This window comes from Syngnathoides biaculeatus, chromosome 11 (genome assembly GCF_019802595.1).
Source record: "Syngnathoides biaculeatus isolate LvHL_M chromosome 11, ASM1980259v1, whole genome shotgun sequence".
Lineage (NCBI taxonomy): Eukaryota > Metazoa > Chordata > Actinopteri > Syngnathiformes > Syngnathidae > Syngnathoides > Syngnathoides biaculeatus.
This window is the reverse complement of record NC_084650.1, coordinates 17,237,957-17,259,218: the sequence shown is the minus strand read 5'-3', so window position 1 is coordinate 17,259,218 and position 21,262 is coordinate 17,237,957. Positions and strand designations below refer to the sequence as shown.

Sequence of the window (21,262 nt, the reverse complement as noted above, 5' to 3'; positions counted from 1 at the left end):
ATTTTTATGCCACTCTCATCACATGTACTGTCAAACTAAACGTAAAACAAAGACATTGATAGTAACCGACCACTGACTTTGGTTATCGATAATTGCGTTTCATCTAGAACAGTAACTCAATTCCTGGATCATCACTTTTATCCAGAGCTAAATGGCCAAATATTACGCCTCTCTACAAAGTACACGTTTGACAATTTTTCATGTTGAACTCTGTCAAAACAACTGCTGTGAAAAGAGTCATTAAAAAAAAAAAAAAAAACGCAACAACCGCAGCACCGCACACTGATGTAAATGTGGGCACCCACGCAGCCTCAAAAAGACTTCGCCCCGAAACTGACACTGTTTGTATTTTCTGGCAAAATCACACCTGCGTGAAGTTTTGATGATGATTAAAAACGCAGCACGTGCCAGGCGTAGCGCAATTCCCCAGACTTTCGCTATTGATGCTAGGCTAAGCTAATTAGCTGCAGGTTTCACCGCATGGCGTCGACATGAAAGCAGTGCCTGTCTTTCGCCGGGAAAGTCGACTCGGGCGGTGCGTCTTTCTTTTTAATGGTGGCGCTGAAGAGTCTCATCTCAGACACTGAAGATGGAGCATCATCATGGAACAACCTCATCCACTAATGGAAAATATTTTTGACTGAGCTTGTACTGCACCCGGACATACGAGTGAGGCAACTTCTGAGTTTTTCCTGAGTAGTCTGAGATGCCGCTGGGGTTATTTTTTTTGCTCTGTGATGCGTGCCAAATTTTGACTTACGATATGTGAAAAAACAAGCAGAGTGATAGTTGCTAATCCAGAGAGTGACCCTGATGTCATGACCCTTAAAGCCATGTCAACACGAAAATACTACAGTGCGTGTGTTTGTGACATTTAGCTTAATTCCTTCACTGCCATCAGCGTTGATATTTGTCATTCAAGAGTTTACAGCTAGCGAAGTTACACATTCGTAATTCATTCAGGACATTTTTCAAAAGGTCGGAGTTCCACCTCAATCCTGTCTGTGGAATTCAGGTTTTTTTTGGTGGGTCAGGAAAGATCAGTGAAAATGCACTACAACGGCTGACAATATGAGGAACTACCGGTATTTCTCGAAAATAATGCGCAAATTTTTCCAAAAATATTTTCAAAAGGTTAATAGAGCGCATTATGTTTAGGTAGGTATGAAAAATTAAAAAATACAATCACATTGTATAGTTTCATACGGGTACATAGTGTTTAAAAAAAGGTATGTATATATATATATTATATATATATATATATATATATATATATATATATACACACACAAACGTTTAGATATGATATTCGATGTCTTTTGTTACACATTTATATATATTACGGTATGTGCGCTCCCAACCTGAACTCTATGACCTCCTCAGGTACCTTGCATTTTACGATCGTTAGCGTAGCATGTTTGTTGCTATTGCACCAAAGATCAGAAACAACTGCTTGTGAGTTTGTTTTAACTTAAACCAAGAGAAAAAATGTCGACTACAACGGCGAGTTGTAGTCGACATTTTTTGTGTCTTGGCTTAAGTTAAAACAAGACAAAAAAAAAATTTCGACGAGAACGGCGAGTTGTGCAGTTGTTTTTAAAAGCAATGTGTCATCAGCCGTGCCGATGACGCCGCCAACCCGGAAGTAGCGTCACAGTCCGAAACAACGATAGCTCGCCTCTATGGCGTCAGGTGGGTTTAAAAAAAACCTGAGCTCTAACTACGTAATACGAGCGTCGTGGGCAGCGTCCCATTTTTGGGACATCGTGATTTTCACACATTATATTCTTCAGTATATCAAAATATTTGAGTGTTTTAATCTGATTCTGATTCTCGTTTTTGGGACGATCTAAGAAAACCCAAGTACCTTAAAAATTTTGGGACGCGATTATAAATTAGTGAAGTTATCATATAACTTGTGGCCTGTGGACTTTTATCTCAATAAGGAAAAAAATGACACCCTGTCCATGAATGGGTTTAAAAAAAAATGGAGAATCAACACAATTGAAATGGTCGCATTTTTTTTTTTTTTTTTTAAATGTGTCCACTACCCTCGTTTCTACATAGTTTGAGCTCACGTTGTTTTGACAGCTACCTGACGCCATAGGAAAGCTACGTAATACGAGCGTCGTGGGAACATTAACCCATTCGTGGGCAGCGTCCCATTTTTGGGACATCATGATTTTCACGCATTATATCCTTCAGTACATCAAAATATTTAAGTGTTTTAATCAGATTCAGATTAATCAGAAGAGTTTTGGTTCCGCAGCGAAGCCTGTCACCCACCTGGCGACATAGGAAGCAAATCTCTTGGGATTCAAAAAATGTTTCCCCACAAACGCCATGGATGTCACAGAGGATGACATGCAGTGGGAGCAAAATAGGATCACTAAGCATGAATTCAGGAGGCACCAGAACTGGACCAAGTCACCAAAGGTAGCTACGATGGATATTTTTCAGATTGGAGATGAGCCAGATGTTGCTTTTGAAGTCTTAGCCAAGAATGTGTAATGTAGAGGATAAACTGCACTATGCACAAACGTTTTATGCACAAATATTTAATGCAAAAAAAAAGTTTAAGTCAAACAGTGTTGAATTTTATTTAAGACTGTAATATGTGTTATCAGCAGTATTAATAAAATGTTATGCCATTTATATGAGGGATTCTGTTCTGATAATTACAGGGACCAGGACAAGCGTGTCCTGTGGCCTGTCTGAGATTATATTTCAGCTACATCAGGACATGCACAATGATTGTTATGAATGATTGTTGTACAGACATTTTTTTGAAAAACAGCACAAGTACAAACCTAACAAAATATACAGATAATTCCCAATATTTTGAGCATATGGGTAGCAGCAAATTGGTGGTGCGCATTGTACATTGGTAGAAGGGCTTTCCTGATTTTTATTTTTTTATTTTTTTTTTTTTTTGGGGTCAACTTTGGGGGGTGCGCATTATACTTCAGGATGTATTATACTTAAGAAATTACAGTAAATTTACTTTGAAAACATCTGCCAGTCACTGAGGTTAACTAACCAGGCTACATTCTGCACTAAGTCAATTTGTGACAAAATTGAGATGCGATCCTCATTATTTTGACTTTGTTGACATTTTATTTTGGGAGTACCCTGTGGGCTTTATGCGACATAAAATATGTGCCCGGGCTCACGTAAGAGTTGGGGAACGCTGCACGAGAAGCCTTGACATCACCTGCAGGTGGCAGTAATGGGCTACAAGGAGCTCCACAAGTCACTGAGTACTGAAATATGAGGTGGGAGGGTGTCAAGTCAAATAATGACTGGTGATGTGAGTGGGTGGGATGGGATGGTTGTGGGGTTGGGGGGCAAAGAACAAGCTCTTTTCACTCATTCCCATGTCTTCCTCGCACTTAATGCCGCCTGACTGCACATTCCTCCGGGTATTGCTTCATTAATGAATGCAAATGAAAAAAGGCTGACTTTCTGCGCCGGCGTATGAATAATGGAGGCGCTCGGTAAATGTTCTTCAGCTGGCGGAATTAAGCGTCACAGTAGGTGGGCGGGGTGTCAAGCTAAGGAGGTCAAACGGGGTTCGGCAGACGCGCGTACCTTCACGTTGATCTTGATTGGGAGAGGGATGCCCTCCTTCATCTCCTTGGTTTTTTCATTGAAGTCCTTGCAGAACTGTCCGATAGCGATTCCTTTCTGGGATGAAGAGAAGAAAATCAGGAAACTCCTCTTTAGTAAATCAGTAAATTTTGACAGCAATAAAAAAAAATAGCATTCTTCAATATCATTCTTTCACCTTGAAATGCGATGCAAAACACAAGTAATATTTTAAAATGCCATTATTTTGTACAGGTGCTGGAAAGTTAGTGTACATGGAGACTCTTCAGAGTCAAATTAAAAGTGAATTTTAAACTTACCTGTGTGTTAAATCACAGAAAATGCTGGTAATGGCAAGAACGTGCACGTGTAATTTCTATTGCACAATGGGTTGTTTTCACTGACGTCACATTTTTTGCTGAATTAGCCACACATCACTGCGCACCGCCAATTAACCCCTCTACCTAACACTTACCACTGTGAAATTCCCCGAAATGCTCTCGGCTACTGTTTGTGTTTTTGTGTTTCACGGGCGTCTCAGGCGGGGACATCGTCTAACGGTTCCCACAAAAGTCTTTGGACGTTCTGCGGCTCTGTGCTTCACAGAGACTTGGCTTTGTGGACAATTGCCCGACACTGCTATCCCGCTGCCCGGGTCTCAACCTCCATCGTGCTGATGTGTCGCCGGGCTAAGCTAACCAGCTTAATCAATCCTCTTTTCAGAAGGCCAACATTACGGTTAAGATCCTTTTTTGTTAGTCACTAGAAAGATTCAAGAATTTTGTGAAATGCTAGATTTGTTTATTCTTTTTGCCATTGTCATCAAATTTTAAACAAATAATAAACATTTTGCTTTGCTTGTGGTGAACTCATACAGGTTTTACTTTTTGAAAAAAATTGAATAAATGGTTTTGCCTCGATATTAAAAAAAATATATTTCACCACCTGTTGTTTTCTGTGTTAGCATACAGGTAAGTAAGTAAGTGGTAAGTAAAAGATCAAGGGCACAATACTGCGTCTTTGTTACGCAGTCCTGAGTCCCATGATGTGTGTATGCCGGTTAGCCTCGTAGTCATTCTGGGCTTGATGTGGTGTCGGTCACATCTTCAATAAATACAGTTAGAAACATAATGTCGTCCAGTCCACCTTGCGTATGTTTGAGTAACGGAGCTCAGGGATCGAAAATGGCCGCCGTTCGAGGTAGCCCAAAGGGTGACGTCACGTGAAAACAACCCATAGGGCGCTTGTAACTGCGCTGAGAACTGTCTGCGTTACCACCACATTTGCCTGCAAAAAACACACACTTGCTGATGATCTTTGAAGAGTGAGGGGGGAATGTCGAAACAGTAAGCGTCTAAAACATATACCTATACTGCATATGTGCGTGTTCACACGCTTGTTCGAAACAGTCCTGAGAACTGAGTTTTTCCACTACCTTTTGACCTCTTGGTTGCTGAGAACGTCCAGACAGAATTTTCACTTCAAAAGGATTTTATGCTTTCATCCCATTTACAATGATAAGCTTCTGTCCATCGCAAAGAAACTAAATAATTTTACCTCAAACAAATAACACAAAAACACAACCTACTGTACGTGGCCCAGAGGCAGCTCTTTTATCACTTCACAACTGAATGGAATATTATTGAAGTTTTCACCTCATGATTCTGTCTGACGGACGCTGGCCACGCTGCCAGGCACCCTAACCACTCTCCTATATTCCATTCCAAAAAAATGATATCATCCATGGTTTGTCGGGTGTGCCTCCACCTTCGAGGATAAACAGTTTCTCCACACCAACCCGGGCTAGTGTGTCCTAACGAAGACTCGCACGGATGACGCCAGCTCGGATGGAATTCCGAATGTCTTCTAAGGCAACCTGAACAGTCCAATTGGTATGAATTCAACACTATGAGAATGAAATCATCTGGACAGATGAGATTTTTTTTTTTTTTTAAATACCATGGACTATGATGTTCGCAGATGATATTGTGATTTGCAGTGAAATCAGGGAGCAGGTGGAGGAACAATTAGAAAGATGGAGGCACACACTGGAAAGGAGAGGAATGGAGATTAGCCGAAGTAAAACAGATTATATGTGCATGAATGTGAGGGGCGGAGGAGGAAGAGTGAAGTTGCAGGGAGAAAAGATGGCGAGGGTGGACGACTTCAAATACTTGGGAGTCAACAATACAGAGCAATGGAGAGTGTGGTAAGGAAGTGAAGAGACAGGTCCAAGCGGGGTGGAACCGTTGGCGGCAGGTGTCTGGTGTTCTATGTGACAGAAGAGTCTCCGCTAGGATGAAGGGCAAAGTTTATAAAACAGCGGTGAGACCGGCCATGATGTACGGATTAGAGACGGTGGCACTGAAGAAACAACAGGAAGAAGAACTGGAAATAGCAGAAATGAAGATGTTGAGGTTCTCGCTCGGAGTGAGCAGGTTGGATAGGGTTAGAAACGAGCTCATTAGAGGCACAGCTAAAGTTGGATGTTTTGAAGACAAGGCTAGAGAGCAGACTTAGATGGTTAGGACATGTCCAGAGGCGAGAGAGTGAGTATGTTGGTAGAAGGGCGCGAAGGGATGGAGTTCCCAGGCAAAAGAGTGAGAGGAAGACAAAAGAAAAGGTTGATGGATGAGGTGAGGGCAGACATGAGGACAATGGGTGTTGGAGAGGAAGATGCACGAGATAGGCTTAGATGGAAAAAGATGACACGCTGTGGCGATCCCCGAACAGGACAAGCTGAAAGGAAAAGAAGAAATACCGTGTTAAATCCATCCATCCATTTTCCAAGCCGCTTATCCTCACAAGGGTCACGGGAAAGCTGGAGCCTATCCCAGCCAGCTTCGGGTGAAAGGCAGACTACACCCTGAACCGGTCACAGGGCAGATATCGACACCATCACTGAGCGTGAATCGATCCCACGCTGCCTGCACCAAAGATAGCAGTGTGTACCACTACACCATCAGTGACTCTCTCCGTGTTAAAAGTTATTTGAAAATTTCCGTTCTCTTAACGTTTTTGGGGGGTTGAGTGGGGGGCATGACTATAGACACTGCGGCTCAGACAAGTCTCCTCTCAACCACTATACAAGAACGTGCGCTCCTCTGCTCGCATTAGCGTTAATCTGGCACAATTACGACATTCAGTTAGACGGTAACTATGCTTGCACGCCAAAAATACATTTTCCTTTCATATAGTTCTCTGGCTTGACTGCTTTAGAACATCTCATTGTCATCTTTGAGTGTGCGCATGTCAAACAGAGTAAAGATGGAACAGCCATGAAAAAAAAAAAAAAACACTTGACAGACTTGACTAGGGCTTCGGGCTAGTGTGGCTGCTTTAGAGCGCCTCATTGTTGTGGCAAGGAAAAGCCACAAAAGGACCCTGTGGGATGTTAGGTCAGTCAATTAAGGATTAAAGTGCAATATATTTGCACCGCTGAAAAATGGAGGAAGCTGACACAGGAGTGGATTTTGATTCTTGCTCCCTCCCAGACCCAGAGACTCCCAAACCCGAATCCCATCCTATGCCACTCCCACAGAGAGAGATCCAATTCCCTCCCAATCCCGAGGTACCATCGATACATTTTGAAAAGATCTCCGTCTCATAATTTGATACAGACGATTACGATGAGTACATTCTTGGCCCCGACCTGGAAAAATACTACAACGCGTGCGCACGGAAAGCGAACGATACGCGAGGGTTGAAACGCACGAGGGGGAGCTTGCATGTTGCTCGCATCCGCCCGAGGCTGCCGTCATCCAATCAATCACAAAACTCCAGACGGCTTTGAGTACACGCAAACACACACACATACGAGTAGTTGAGGGAATATGCACGATGGGCTGCGTTTGCATATGTCACTTGTGTGTGCGATTCCAGTGATTGACACTTTTACATTGAATAAAGGCTCCTTGTTATATTTACATTTACAGTGCACTGCCTGTGTGTGTTTGTGTGTGTGTGTGTGTGTGTGTCTGTGTGTGTGTGTGTGTGCGTCTGTCACTTGGTCTCAGCCACACAAGGCCGGTGATGAATGAACCCCTCGTTTTGCAGCCGGAGCGCGGTGAAAGCAAAATGGATGGGTGACATTAAGTCAACATGTGGCCCTCGCGCGCCTCCTCGCCGAATGCAGAAATTCCACCAGGAGACATCCAATAAAGAATCTAATTATTACCGCTGCAATTTAAATTGCACTTCACCCTGCACACCACCAACGCAGTGATTGAAACATTCATTTCAGAGATGAGGGAAAGGAGGAAAAAAAAAAAAAAACTTTAATGGAGCCACCTTCCGACTCTAATCACGGATCTGATGAAAAGTCAGTCATCCCGGCACAATCTGCGATGACAGGCCGGAGGACGCGTTCATTTGAGGTTAATGGAGTAGAAAGTTCTCTCAAGTCCACTAACGGTTTCAAAAGCACCTTATGAATGCTAATAATGAAGCCGTAATAACATTGCTGGGCACTGCTGATGAAAAAAAAAATGAACAAGGAACCAGACAGCTTTCTACTTCAAATCAATTATCATACACCTTTGCATTTTCTCATTTATTTCTGTCATTGATTAAAATAGTACTTGTGAGTCAGTCCTTCACAGAAGCAAATTACTGCAATTACATCATCCTTCCAAACGCTTTCTCAAAGGTCTTAGATCCACGAGTGTTGAAATAAATACAACGATGAGCAAACTAGACAATGTAATCGGCGGAAATGAATGTGCAGAAAGTTACCTTTGTGCCTGACTAGTTCCTTCTTCACCAAACCCTTTACAATGATCCATTTGTGACGAAACAAGCTTACTCAAATGTATCTGTTTTCACTGGTTATTGTCTAAAACAGGGGTGCCTCAATGCATCGATGGCACAATTCACATACGTACTGTAAACAAATAAAACGAAGAAGCCACTGGTTTCTTTTAGGCAGCACACGGAACTTTCTCTAACAACGACCGCTGCTCCACCACATTCTCTTTTTCCTAGTTTACCTTACGCCCCCCCCTTCTTAAAAACACACTCATAATTACAAATTTTACAGTACTTACGCAGCCCATCAATGTGTTTTATAATGACAGCGTCCACCATCGCTGCTTTAGTTTGCAACACAGTCTGGGCAACGTAAAGCAAAGACAAGCTAGACATGCTGCTTATATTTACTTTCGATATTAATGGAGAAAGTTGAAAAAAGAAATGATGTTGTTTTAAGGTGCAATGACTGTCGGAGTATGTGAATAAATTGAAGAAAAAGTGGTTAAACTGGACGAGATTTTCTCTTTTCCGAGTGGGAAAGGTCTGGTCTCAAACCACAGTAGAAAGTGCAGGATGAGATGGTGTGTCAATTTAAAATTCCACTTTGGCACAGGATACAGTGCACAAAAAGCTAATTCTGTGTTTTAAATATAGGAGGCAACATAACATTAACCTTAAAACGGTTTTGGAGCATCATCATCATCCCCTCCTGTCGGCGGGAGCTCGCGAGAGGCTGGCTGCTTGAAAGGTAGATCTTGGGGTAAAAAAGTCTGGGCACCCCTGGTCTAAAAGAAACATTTACACGTTCAATCTTGAGGCTATATAATGTAGCACTGCTCTCGTGATAAAGAAACATTTTTGTTCCGTTGAGCAATACAGAGGGTTGACAGATTGGTTCGTAAGTTATTTTCAACACTTAAAATAGTTTTTTGTCTCAAAACAGCTGACAATAGATCAATAGTATTGATTTTTGAAGAATTTTTTTTTTAAAAAAAATATGAAAACCATATTTGGACATAAGAGGTTCCTGCCCAACCCCGGCGATGCGTTGTCTTCATATTGTGTATTTCCATCGATTGCAGATGTCCTTTTCATCACTTTCTCACGTAAAACGTGCCTCGGCTCAATAAAGGTTGGCAAATAACGAGGTTACCTTTTGTTTCACAGTCAACATGATTATTTCTATCACAATATTTTGCAATAATAAAATGAAGTAAATAGATCCCCCCGAGGCTTTGTTTGTTTCTACAGTGCCTTGCCTACTATTCCCTGCCGTGCTTATTAACCGTATTCCCATGTCACTCCGACTACCTTGTACATGCGCCCTTCCCTCCCTCTGCACCTCGTAAAGCAACATCACCAAAGTAAACAACAAGGGGGCGCATCTAATTAAATATGGATTAATATAAAGCGGTGCGTGAATCGAAGAAAGCTTCGGCACCGCCTCACTCAGTAACTACCACGTCCCTGTCATTCGCCGCGCCTGGCGTCATCTCACGATCAAGACGCTCCCTTTTCATTCTGCACAAAGCCGAGAAAAGCACCCCCCAACCAGTTGGAGATAATAGCCCCTTGCATGTCCAATGTGCTTAAGCGGACACAAAAGCAGCGTCACTGCTCAATATAGACAGAGGAAATGACTTCCTCAGCAGTCGTCGGCTGCTAAAAAAGGGCTCAGACAAACACGACAAATAAAACCTGAACTTTGGTGTGTGCACAAATGATCTTTTGATAAGCAGCGGTGAAGGACTCGAGTCAGTTCTCGTGAATGATGCTGCTGAATTATAAGATTCGATGACACTGTGAACGGTTCCTGGGCTGTAAAACGGGACTACAAACATGTCAAAAAAAGCCTACTAGAACAAATTGGTTTAAAAAGTGGAAGGTGTGTGCTGACTACCAGGCTACGTGAGTTAGAACAGGGGTCACCGACGCGGTGCCCGCGGCCAAATGGTAGCCCGCGAGGTATGTTCTAAAAATACCATAAGCCACAAATTGTTACTATTATTTGTGCTTTAAATTCTGAATCTGACTTGCTTACGTGAATTAAAATTTGAAAATGTCTGTAATGTCATGTACTACAATAAATTAAAACAAAAATATTTTATGTACGTGTAATGAACCGTGTCTGAAATTTGCATACGATTGGTGCTCACGAAGAAGCCCTCGTCCTCAAAAAGGTTGCTGAGCCCTGAGTTTGAACATGATGGGTTAATCCTGAACCCAGACTCGTCCCAGTTATATGAAGGTGTGCACACTTGTGCAACCACATTATCACAGTTGTTTGCTTTTACTTCTACTCTAGAAAAAAATGTCAAAGTTTTAGGTCACATTAATATTTAAATGTATTATTTTTGTCAAATTTTTTGGGGGTGGGGGTGCGGGGTTAAAAAAACTGTCATCTGAACGTGGCTTTTTTAATTTTTAGTTTTTCATTTTTTATAACCACTGTACATCACCAACTGGAGGACTTGGGACTTGGCTGAAATTAGGCAGACACTTGACTGACGAACTCCAAGAATTGACAAGTCTTGAAAAAAAAATAACACTGAAGGTCACATGCTATTTTTGTTTTGATTCAAATTCTTTATGTCAGGAAATGTAAAAAAAAAAAAAAATATGAAAAATCCAGCCTGAAACGAACTGAAGAGTAAATATAAAAAAGTAATTTTTTACAGAAAAAGCAAAATGGCACCAGAAAAATGAATGCTGAAATGTAGATACCCAAAAATGTACTTATGCACACTAAATAATTAGCTGCCAAAGTACAAGTACTGATTCAACTCCTGTACCTCAGGTAAACAAGTACAAATTATGAAATGTACCGTAATTCCCGCCCTACAGAGCGCACCTGGTTACAAGCCTCACCGAGTACATTTGTAAAGGGAATACCATTTGGTACATACGTACGCCGCAGCTGTGTAAAAGCCGGCAGTGCCCACATTGAAACGCGAGATATTTATAAAGACTGTACACAGAAAGAGTTGAATGCTAAGGCTAGCACTAACGCTAGCACGGTTCTAACGTTAGTGCTAACGCTAACAGGGCTAGTTAAAATAAAACTTACCGGTAAATATCACTGAGACACGCCAGTAACACAGCAGCAACAGGCTAGCACAGCGTTAACGCTAGCGCAGCGCTAACAGGGCCGGTAAAAGTCACTTGCTCAGCACATATATTCCACCGGTCTCATTCTTACCTTTTCTGCTCAAGTGCTCCTTTGCAGTCATTACAAAAAATGCACAAATTAGCCGCATCACCGCATAAACCGCAGGTAAATAAACACTCGAACACCGCAACCTGGAAAATCTACTTAAGTACAATAACAAAGTACTTGCACCAACAATTACATGTAAGCCTTCTCTGATGTGGAGTTGGCACAGTAGAATCATCCACCACCTGAGAAAGCTCAAATTTCTGAGCGCTGCCCACATAAAAAAAAAAAAAAATATTTCCCCAAGACTCTTGACTGGTAATACTTTAATTAAGTGGTTCAGGTATCTCACACGCTGATTATGCCAGCATGCGCTACTTTCATTTTTACTTGCAGCTGATTGATAGCGTCAGTGCAGTAATGACTATAAGTGAGAGATGTTGCGAGTACTTTTTAAAGGTAGCAGATGGCTGGCGTCAAGAAAGTATGCTTTAAGCTTGACTGGCCTGCTTCTTATCGCATTTATTGAAGTGGCAAAAGCAGCGATGGCGCCCAGGACAAATGGCTAACTCGCCTCGCCGCGTTCAAGCATCTAATCATCCCGGAGCCCGAGCCGCTGGATAAATCCTCTCCGCGCGACTGACTGGAGCGGTGTGATCTTCTGGAGAAAAAATGGCTGCGAGCCATCACGGGAAGACGGGGCTGGCACAATGGCGGCTTGACAAGGACAACAAGGTTTCGGCCGCGCGTCTTGAAAAAGGACCTTGAGGATCGCACGCAGTCAGATTTAACGTCAATCTCGTAAAGTTGTTCCTTGCCATTAAATCCAAGAGCAACAATGTTGAGTAATTGCTGTGTGTTGTGTTCAGGATCCCAGCCCAGTCTTTTTATTCCTTCACAATTACAGGGGTAATTAGATTCGGGGGCTGCGCCTATTTGATCGCACCATTCCGGCAATTTCCCTGCAGTCTTTCCTTGACACTTCCCGAAAGCGGCCTTCGGCGCTACAATGGAATATAAAGGATGGAATGAAAAGGAAGCAAAAGGCCATTTTACAAAAACAGCGGACAATATCGTCTTTCGCTTATTTAGAATTATTATTATTTTATTTCTTGCTGGTACACTGAATAACGGTTATAGCATAGATTTTTTGGGGAATACATTGTCGGTTCTTTACACCATACAGATGACTTTAAATTTAAAGTTTCTTCACGTTCTATTCCCACTCACAACACATACTCTGTGGATACCTTGAAAATACATACCGCAATTCCCGACCTACAAAGTGCACCTGGTTACAAGCCTCACAGAGTACATTTGGAAAGGAAGTACCATTTGGTACATACATACGTTGCACCTGTGTAAAAGCCGCAAGTGGCCACATTGAAAAACGAGATATTTACAAAAAAGATGGTACACAGAGTTTAACGCGAGCACTAACGCTGTGCTAAAGCTAGCGCTCCGCTCTAATGCTAACAGGGCCAATTAAAATGAAACTTACCGGTAAATATCACTGAGACACGCCACTAACACAGCTAGCACAGCGCTAACAGGGCCGGTGAAAGTCACTTCCTCGGCACATATATACCACCGGTCTCATTCTTGCTCTTTTCCGCTCGAGTGCCCCCTTGCGTCACAAATTAGCCGGATCCCCGCATAAACCGCAGGGTTTAAAGCGTGTGTAAAAAAATCGCGGCTTGTGGGCTGGAAATTACGGTACTCCGTTCCCGCGTAAGGTGCTCAAACGTGTTAAGCATTTCTCTCTTTCACGGAATACGAGATTCACAGCCTAATCTTTATCTTCTATGCCAGGGCTCTGCAACTTTTTTGACGCTGAGGGCTACTTGGTGAGCACCGATCGTATTAAGGTCTACGTGACCTTTTTGCGGCAAATTTCAGACTCAGTTCATTACATGTACATAAAATATTTTTGTTTAAATTTATTCTAGTAAATGACATTACAGGTATTTTCAAATTTTAATTCACGTAAGCAAGTCAGATTCAGAATTTAAAGCACAAATAATAGTAACAATTTGTGGCCTATGGTATTTTTAGAACATACCGCGCGGCCGCCTTATATGGTCCTTGCGGGCTACCATTCGCCCGCGGGCGCCGCGTTGGTGACCCCTGTTCTATGCCATGCACCGCCACCAGCTAAAGGGATTCGTTAATCGTTACTGTGGTTTAGACACTTGGCATTCAATGAAAAAGTGTACGAGGCCTTCTTCAATGCTTTCCTGTTTAAAAAAGAAAACATACTTATATAATATATAACTCATATATTCACAGATGGCAGTGAATGGTTGGACTCCAGCTGACCAATAAAAACGTCCACGGCAGAAAATAAATTAAGACTGAGAAGAGGGAGAAAAGGTCCCCACCCCAAAATGATATGTTATAATAGCCATCGTTCCCATGTCGTAGAATGAATATATAATATGTCTGTGAATATTGTTGTATGCTCAGTTTGTATGTGTTGCTGCTCTGTGTGTTAAAGTTAAACTTGTGTGAGGGTTTAGAAATACCATATCTATGTTAATTTAGATCAGCCCGTCTATGGGATTTCAAGTTATATGTTGGTATTAAGAGAAGAGACTTTTATTTTATCATTTGGTCCACTGAGCATTTTACTGTTCAGAATTGCTTTTATACTATAAAAACCCATAAAAAGAAAAACAATCGCTTAAAACTTGCACTTTCATGAGGTTTCGCTATTTGATTGGTCCATTCCGGCAAATTTTCTACAGTCTTTTTTTATTTATTTATTTTTTGACACTTCCCTCGGCGTTAATGTGATTGGCCTTTCAGCTCCAGCAAGCCTTTTTAACAAGACAACGCGCTCATGTGGCACAGCGTTCGGGTGCTTGGGGGGGGCGACCCCGGGGGACTCGCTGAGGTGCAGCCAAGTAGTTGGGCGAGTATAAACATTTGAACAATTAATGGACATTTGTTTGAGGGAGGTGTGTGGGCATGGCAAAGAGGTTGCGATAGCGAGGTAAAGCAAGGGGGTGGAGGGTGGGGCGCAATCCTCGACATGCCAGGGTATGTTTACGCATGAACGGCGCCGCCTCATTTCAAGCTGAGGGGACTATCTGTTGAAGCGTGGACGCGAGCGCATATTAAGCTGCCAGGAAGCGCTGACGACGGGGAAACGTTCACCCCGCGCAGGTCGCAGGTGTGTCCGCGTGGCAGGCAACTGAGCGGCAACAAAAATTACCGGAGAGTTGGAGGGAGATGGCGAGGGGGAGAGGAGAGAATAGGTCAGGGGGTTTATGGAAGCGTGGCAAACATGGAGATAAAGGGCACAGACGTGGAGAAGGGCCTCCGGGGCGGGATTAATTGCCCCTGGCCGACGAGGTCTGAGGAATAATTGCCCCCTTGTAGACGGCATGGAGTGGTCCTGCGACGGGTGGGGGGGTGGGGGGGGCGCGATATTACCGGACTTGGGAGCATGGTGGGAGGATTCCGGGTTCATTAAACTCTTCTGTTTGAACTTCATTCATTATCTCGTTTATTTCATCTGCCACACACACTGGATTTTATCCAATGGTGAGAGGTCGCAGTCGGCAAGGCATTCGGTGCTGGCCGAAACAATATCAGAAGCACTGACTGACTGACCTTTACCATGAAATTCAATTGATTTATTAACTGTCTAATTAGAGGTTGTCACATACGGCTCACCAAACATTTTTGTCAGTGTCCTGTAATATTTGTTTGATTCAAATGTAAAATTCTTATTCATTTGTCCCAATAGATACAGTGAAAAAAAACAAGTATTTGAACACCCTGCTATATTGCAAGTTCTCCCACTTAGAAATCATGGAGGGGTCTGAAATTTTCATCGTAGGTGCATGTCCACTGTGAGAGAGATCATCTAAAAAGAAAAATATAGAAATCACATTGTATGATTTTGTTAAATTATTTATTTGTGTGATACAGCTGCAAATAAGTATTTGAACACCTGTCTATCAGCTAGAATTCTGACCCTCACAGACCTGTCAGTCCGGCTTTAAAAGTCCACTCCATGTATTATCCTGAATCAGATGGAAATGTGTGAGCTCGTTAGCTCCATAAAGACACCTGTCCACCCCATACAATCAGTAAGACTAAAATCTGTAACATGACCAAAACCAAAGAGCTATTCAAAGAAGAAGAAGAAGAACCTGTTTCCCTCAGTCAGAGCATTGAAGATGGGTCGTGGCTGGGTCTTTCAACATGACAATGGCCCGCACACAGCCAGGAAAACCAAGGAGTGTCCCCTTAAGAAGCATATCAAGGTTCTGGCGTGGCCTTGCCAGTCTCCAATATTTGAAGGCAGCTGAAACGCTGTGTTTCTCAGCGACGGCCCAGAAACCTGTCTAATCTTGAGAAGATCTATGTGGAGGAGTAGGCCAAAATCCCTCCTGCAGTGTGTGCAAAACTGGTGAACAACTACAGAAAACGTTTGGCCTCTGTAATTGCAAACAAAGGCTACTGTGCCAAATAGTAATCGTTTTCGAAGGTGTTCAAATACTTATTTGCAGCTGTATCTATTGTACGGCATTCTATTGAAACACAACACATTGTGTGTATACGAGTAGCAGACTTGTGACCCACAGGCTAAGTGATGTGCTGCCATGTTAATGGTTCACTTTCCCTGAAGTGTCTTCATCATATGGGCGTACCGACCGACAGAAGACCAAGCGAAGAGGTGACGCAGCGGGCAAGCCCGCCTTGTGTCCACGGCGGCACAGGGCCAGGTTCCCGATGGCCATTAGCCAGCGAGTTAGCGCCTCTTATCGTGGCATGGAAAGCGCCGTGACGACCCAGCGGCATATTTTCCAGCCAATGGAGACTAAGCGGATATGATTTCATGGATCAAATGGGTAGGGATGTGTAGGCATAAAAATTATTTTAGAAGTAGGGGTCTAAGTGACAGCAGGCACAGCCGCAATTTCTGTGCATTCAGCAGACAGACCTACTGTTGTGTGCTGTTATATTGCAATATTGTACACAACATTGATCATTTCTATTACGATGATGTGATCGTGGTAATTAAGAGATGGATTAAGTCAGGCGAGTGCACACCGAAGGCCAAATTACCAAATGTATGGCTCGCCAGCGGTTTTATCAGCCTCTGCCAGAGTATCATCCAGCTGATTAGCTGTTATGCTATGAGACTGGTGCCAATGAACATAGCCAAGAGATGGCGCAGTGCACAGCACAAAAAAATAAATCCAGTTCACTCCGGACTTGCATTTTACCCCATTTTCCATCCTGGAAGTGGCAGCTCAGTCTCAAAGAATGGGAGAAAAACATTCTCGCTGCCAGTCTCCAGTCAAGTGTGATAAAGCTGGTGAACAAGTAAGCAGATGGAGAACAAGCCCTGTGGCTAATTTTTAAAATACCCAAAACAAAGACTCCACATGATGGTTATTTATGCTTGAAAGTTCCATAAAAGCCAAAATTGGCTAGAAGAATCACGGCCAAGAAGAACGAGGAAGAACGTTGTGTTTGGAGGCCACGGTCAAAGGAATGTAGGGGAGAGGAACGGAACGGATGGCGTCACAATCCTAAATATTCCATTTTCAACTCCATTAGGTCTCCCACACACTGTTGTACGTCTGGCCACCTCACACGATTAATCACGTGTTCCGGCTGCAGCGGCAAGGCAAGCAGCCTGAACGACAGTCGGCTGAAGTTCAGTGTTGACCCAGAGGGAAAAAACAAAACAAAAAACTGTAAGGTTTTGGCATCCTTGCAAGAAACAGCAATGTTATGTTAGCTACATTAGGGGACCGCTACTGATGTGTTTTGCTAGTTAATATTAGCTGTAGCAACCAACGCCTCCTCCAAGTAGTTGGGTGAACTCCCAGGCACACTTGAGGACCTTGCCGAGGGTGTAGCGGTGGATCACTGTTCAAGGACAAAAACAACATTGCTCCTCCTTAATCTGAGATTTAACTTCTTGACGGAGCCTCCTCTCCAGCACCTCTGAATAGATCTGACCAAGGAGGCTGAGGAGTGCGATCCCCCTGTAGTTGGAAGACACTCAACAGCCTCCCTTCTGGAAAAAAAGGGGTAGTGCGGGGGGGTTTCATCCCAATCATGCTTTTCCAGGTCTCACTGTCATTGCCCATGTGAGCATTGAAATCCGTCAACAGAACGATAGCGTCCCCATCGGGAGCACTCTCCAGCACTCCCTCTCAGGACTCCCAAAGGGGGGATTGGGGGGTTTACTCCAAACAGTCAGGACCCGTTCCCACACCTGAAAGCTATCCTCTCAACCCCAACGTACAGGCGCCGAGCCTTAGAGATAGGGTGAGAAGCTTGGTCATCCGGGGAGAGGCTCAGATTTGAGCCACTGCTCCTCCGCATTGAGAGGAGCCGGATGATGTTGCTGGGGGATTCTGATTTGGATGCTTCCCAGACGCCTCCGTGGAGTAACGTCCCATAGGAAGGAGACCCGGGGGATGACCCAGGACATACTTGGAGAGACGTCTCTCGGCTGGACTGAGAACGCCTCGGGATCCCCCAGAAAAGCTGGATGAAGTAGCTGGTGTCCCTGCTAAAGCTACTGCCCACGTAACCCGACCTCGAACATATATCGGTAGAAGATAGATGGATGAGAGTGGCAATAAACAGCTTGAAGTCAGTTTTTTTAATTGTTCACTAGTTGAGAAACTGCTACTTCTTGTGAAACGACTTCAATTCATTGCAGGCAGCAATGAATAAATAAATAAAATCAGCCAAACAACTCAAATTAATCCCATCCACCACCTTGCTTATTGTCTTTGACAGTGATCCGCTTTGCAGGCGTAATCTTAAACCACAACCACAGGGGCAAAAAATGGAGGGACAAATGCTCAAAGTCACAAGTGTGAGATATGGAAGATCATTTTTCGCCAAGCTGACAGCTCGCATTGCAGCCAAATGTGACGAGAAGGGGGACTCGACATCCTCTTTTTCACACCGTCTGATTAAAGGTCACTCTTAAAGCAAGCCCAGTACACTCAGAGTGGTGTGCGCTTACTCGGAGTGCAAAATGAAGTGCCTGTGCGGTGGCCCCTGTGGACACAGCAAAGCTATGAAATCGAAAGGGGGGGGGGAGACGACATCAACAAGGGGGCAAAGAACATCAGGAGCTGGCTTAGGGACCGAAAGGTTGCAAATTGTGACTGGTTGATGTAGAGCTGTTAATATGCTTTCTGAGTACAGTCCTGGCACCCAAACCGCCTCCGGGTAAAACATTCTAAACTCGAGTGTGATTTATGAAACCAGTGGTGGCTTAGACAAGTGAATTTATAATCTAAAGATGCACCATGTCGTTTTTATACCGGTATGGATCACACAAAAAAAAAAAATCCTCGGCATAATGAATGTTCATTTCCATTAACCCCTTCACGGTGGTTTGCATTGATATGATTTGGATGAATAATTTGGTTTGGTCATCAGTTTCGCATTAGATTTTAAACTGGGACTGAACAATCAACAACTGAAGCAAGCACACATTGCATCTTCTGTGAATAACAAGTTCTTTTCGGAAACTCCAATACCCTAACCTTTACAGCCCCTTCCGTAACCCTTCTGGAAAACCTCATCAAGCCATGCCGAGATAAAAAATGACTGTCTTGGTTTCTCAATGAGGTTGCTCCAATTTTACTCAGACAAGCAGGACGGTCACCCTCCTAAGAGAGGCAGTGATCTACTCTAGGGAAACATGTTTTCGTACAGCAACAGGTCAAAAGAATTTGGAAGCTCTTTGTTGCGTTCTGCAGTCTCAAATCAACCACCACCGTCCCAGTAACCAAGAGGAACCCAGTGAGTTGCCTGAACGACTATCGACCAGCTGCTCTGACTAACATCTATAATCACTAAATGTCTGGAGAGACTCATACGGGAGAAAAATTCCTTGTGTGTTCTACACAATTGGCCATGAAAGATGATTCTGATTCTGACAGTTTTGATTAAAATGAATTAGGCTCCACTTTTCTTACCCAATGTCATGGTGCAACGGTGAGTATTGTGGACATAAGCTTCTAGGGTGAAACTATGATTTTCTGAAGATGGAATACAATATGCTAAGTGCCCCAAGTGTACGTGTCGAATTTTCCTGACCCCCAAAAGTCTTTTTTCAAACTGAAATTGGCATTTTATGTGCTTACGGAGTAAATTATCCATCCATTCATCTTCAACCGCTTCTCCGGGTCGGGTCACATGGGAAGTAGGTTCAGGAGGGATACCCAGACTTCCCTTTCCCCAAATACTTCTTCCAGCTCTTCCGGAGGGATCCCGAGGCGTTCCCGAGCCAGCCGAGAGACATAGTCTCACCAGTGTGTCCTGGGTCGTCCCTGGGGTCTCTTTCCGGTGGGACATGCCCAGAACACCTCACCAGGGAGGTGTCCGGGAGGCATCCGGATCAGATGCCCCAGCCACCTCGACACTGAGCCCCCTCCCGGATGACTGAGCTTCTCACCCTGTCTCTAAGGGAGAGCCCGGACACCTTGCGGAGGAAACTCATTTCGGCCGCTTGTATCTGGGATCTTGTTCTTTCGGTCACGTCCCACAGCTCGTGCCCTTAGGTGAGGGTAGGAACGTAGATTAAATTACTAAATTATAAACTACCAAAATAATTATTATCCGATAATGCTCCTCTTCTCCCTCCTTATCTGGTTTGCTTCAGTACTCTCGAGAGTCTGTAAACCTCATCGGTGGCCTGCTTTAAATATTATTGCATCCTTTTTTTTTTTTAAAGGCTTGTCAGGAGTAACCCAAGGCAAATGCAGGTCAGAGGTCACATTTTGTGCTAACCACTTGTCCAGCGAGCTGTCCGCCCTTTCGGAACGTTCTGATAAATTCCACCCATCTGCCCGCGAAAGTCTCTGAGCTGCTGTTGAAGTGGGCTTCGGGCAGGCTGCAGTGGCAACGCGGCATGAAGACTTGCAGGGAGTGAAGAGGAGGAGGTCTAATTAAACTTGTATCATCTGCTTCCTGCTCTAAATGCGTCTACAGGCTACAAGCATCTTTCGCTCCACTTACTCGCCCGCCTCATTTTTAAGATGGGGATGACTCCTCCTAGACAACGCGGCTAAATAAACAAAATAAATTAAAATGAAATTAAAAACAGCATTGTAATCATTGTAAATGCGCAGAGGCCCAGACATGGGAAGAAAAATAAATATCAGTGACAATATTGACAAAAATTGCTTCTCATGCTACTTTGTGGCCATGAAATATTTATTTGTGGCTACCGAGTGCACGCTGCACTAATAGCATGACTGCCTTACAACCAACATGTTTACCACTACAAGTGCCGTAATCGTTCTGCGAGTTAGCTAAATCGTCTTACAAGTGAGGAATGAACGAACAACAATGAATGATGAATATATTCATACGTGGATGGTAAGATTGATTGTAAGGATATCGAACATATTGGCCAGTTGTCAACAAACAAACATTGCTCACATTTATTGCTTTATACAAAGTCTTTGTGGGAGAATAATCACAGCAAAATGCAACAATATAGCGAATAATGTGTGATATGAATACAGTGAAGAAAATAAGTACTAAGTAGTAATACTTATTTGCAGCTGCATCACATATAAATCGTTAAAAAAAAAAGAATCATACATTGTGATTTCTGGATGTTTCTTTTTAGATTATCACTCTCACAGTGGACATGCACTTACGATAACAATTTTAGACCCCTTTATGATTTCCAAGTGGGAGAAGTTGCAATATAGCAGGGTGTTGAAATACTTATTTTATCACTGTACAATTTAAAAAACAAAA

General features: G+C 43.3%; 1 protein-coding gene across 3 annotated transcripts in view; it reads right to left on the bottom strand.

The window, feature by feature from the left end:
• mrpl11 (mitochondrial ribosomal protein L11) overlaps nucleotides 1–21,262 on the bottom strand; it is an 81,428-nt gene that overhangs the window by 5,015 nt on the left and 55,151 nt on the right. For all 3 annotated transcript variants that reach the window (XM_061834775.1, XM_061834776.1, XM_061834777.1), the window contains exon 3: nucleotides 3,592–3,687. In XM_061834775.1, the coding sequence (XP_061690759.1) occupies nucleotides 3,592–3,687 (96 nt within the window). The remainder of the gene's footprint in view (nucleotides 1–3,591; nucleotides 3,688–21,262) is intronic.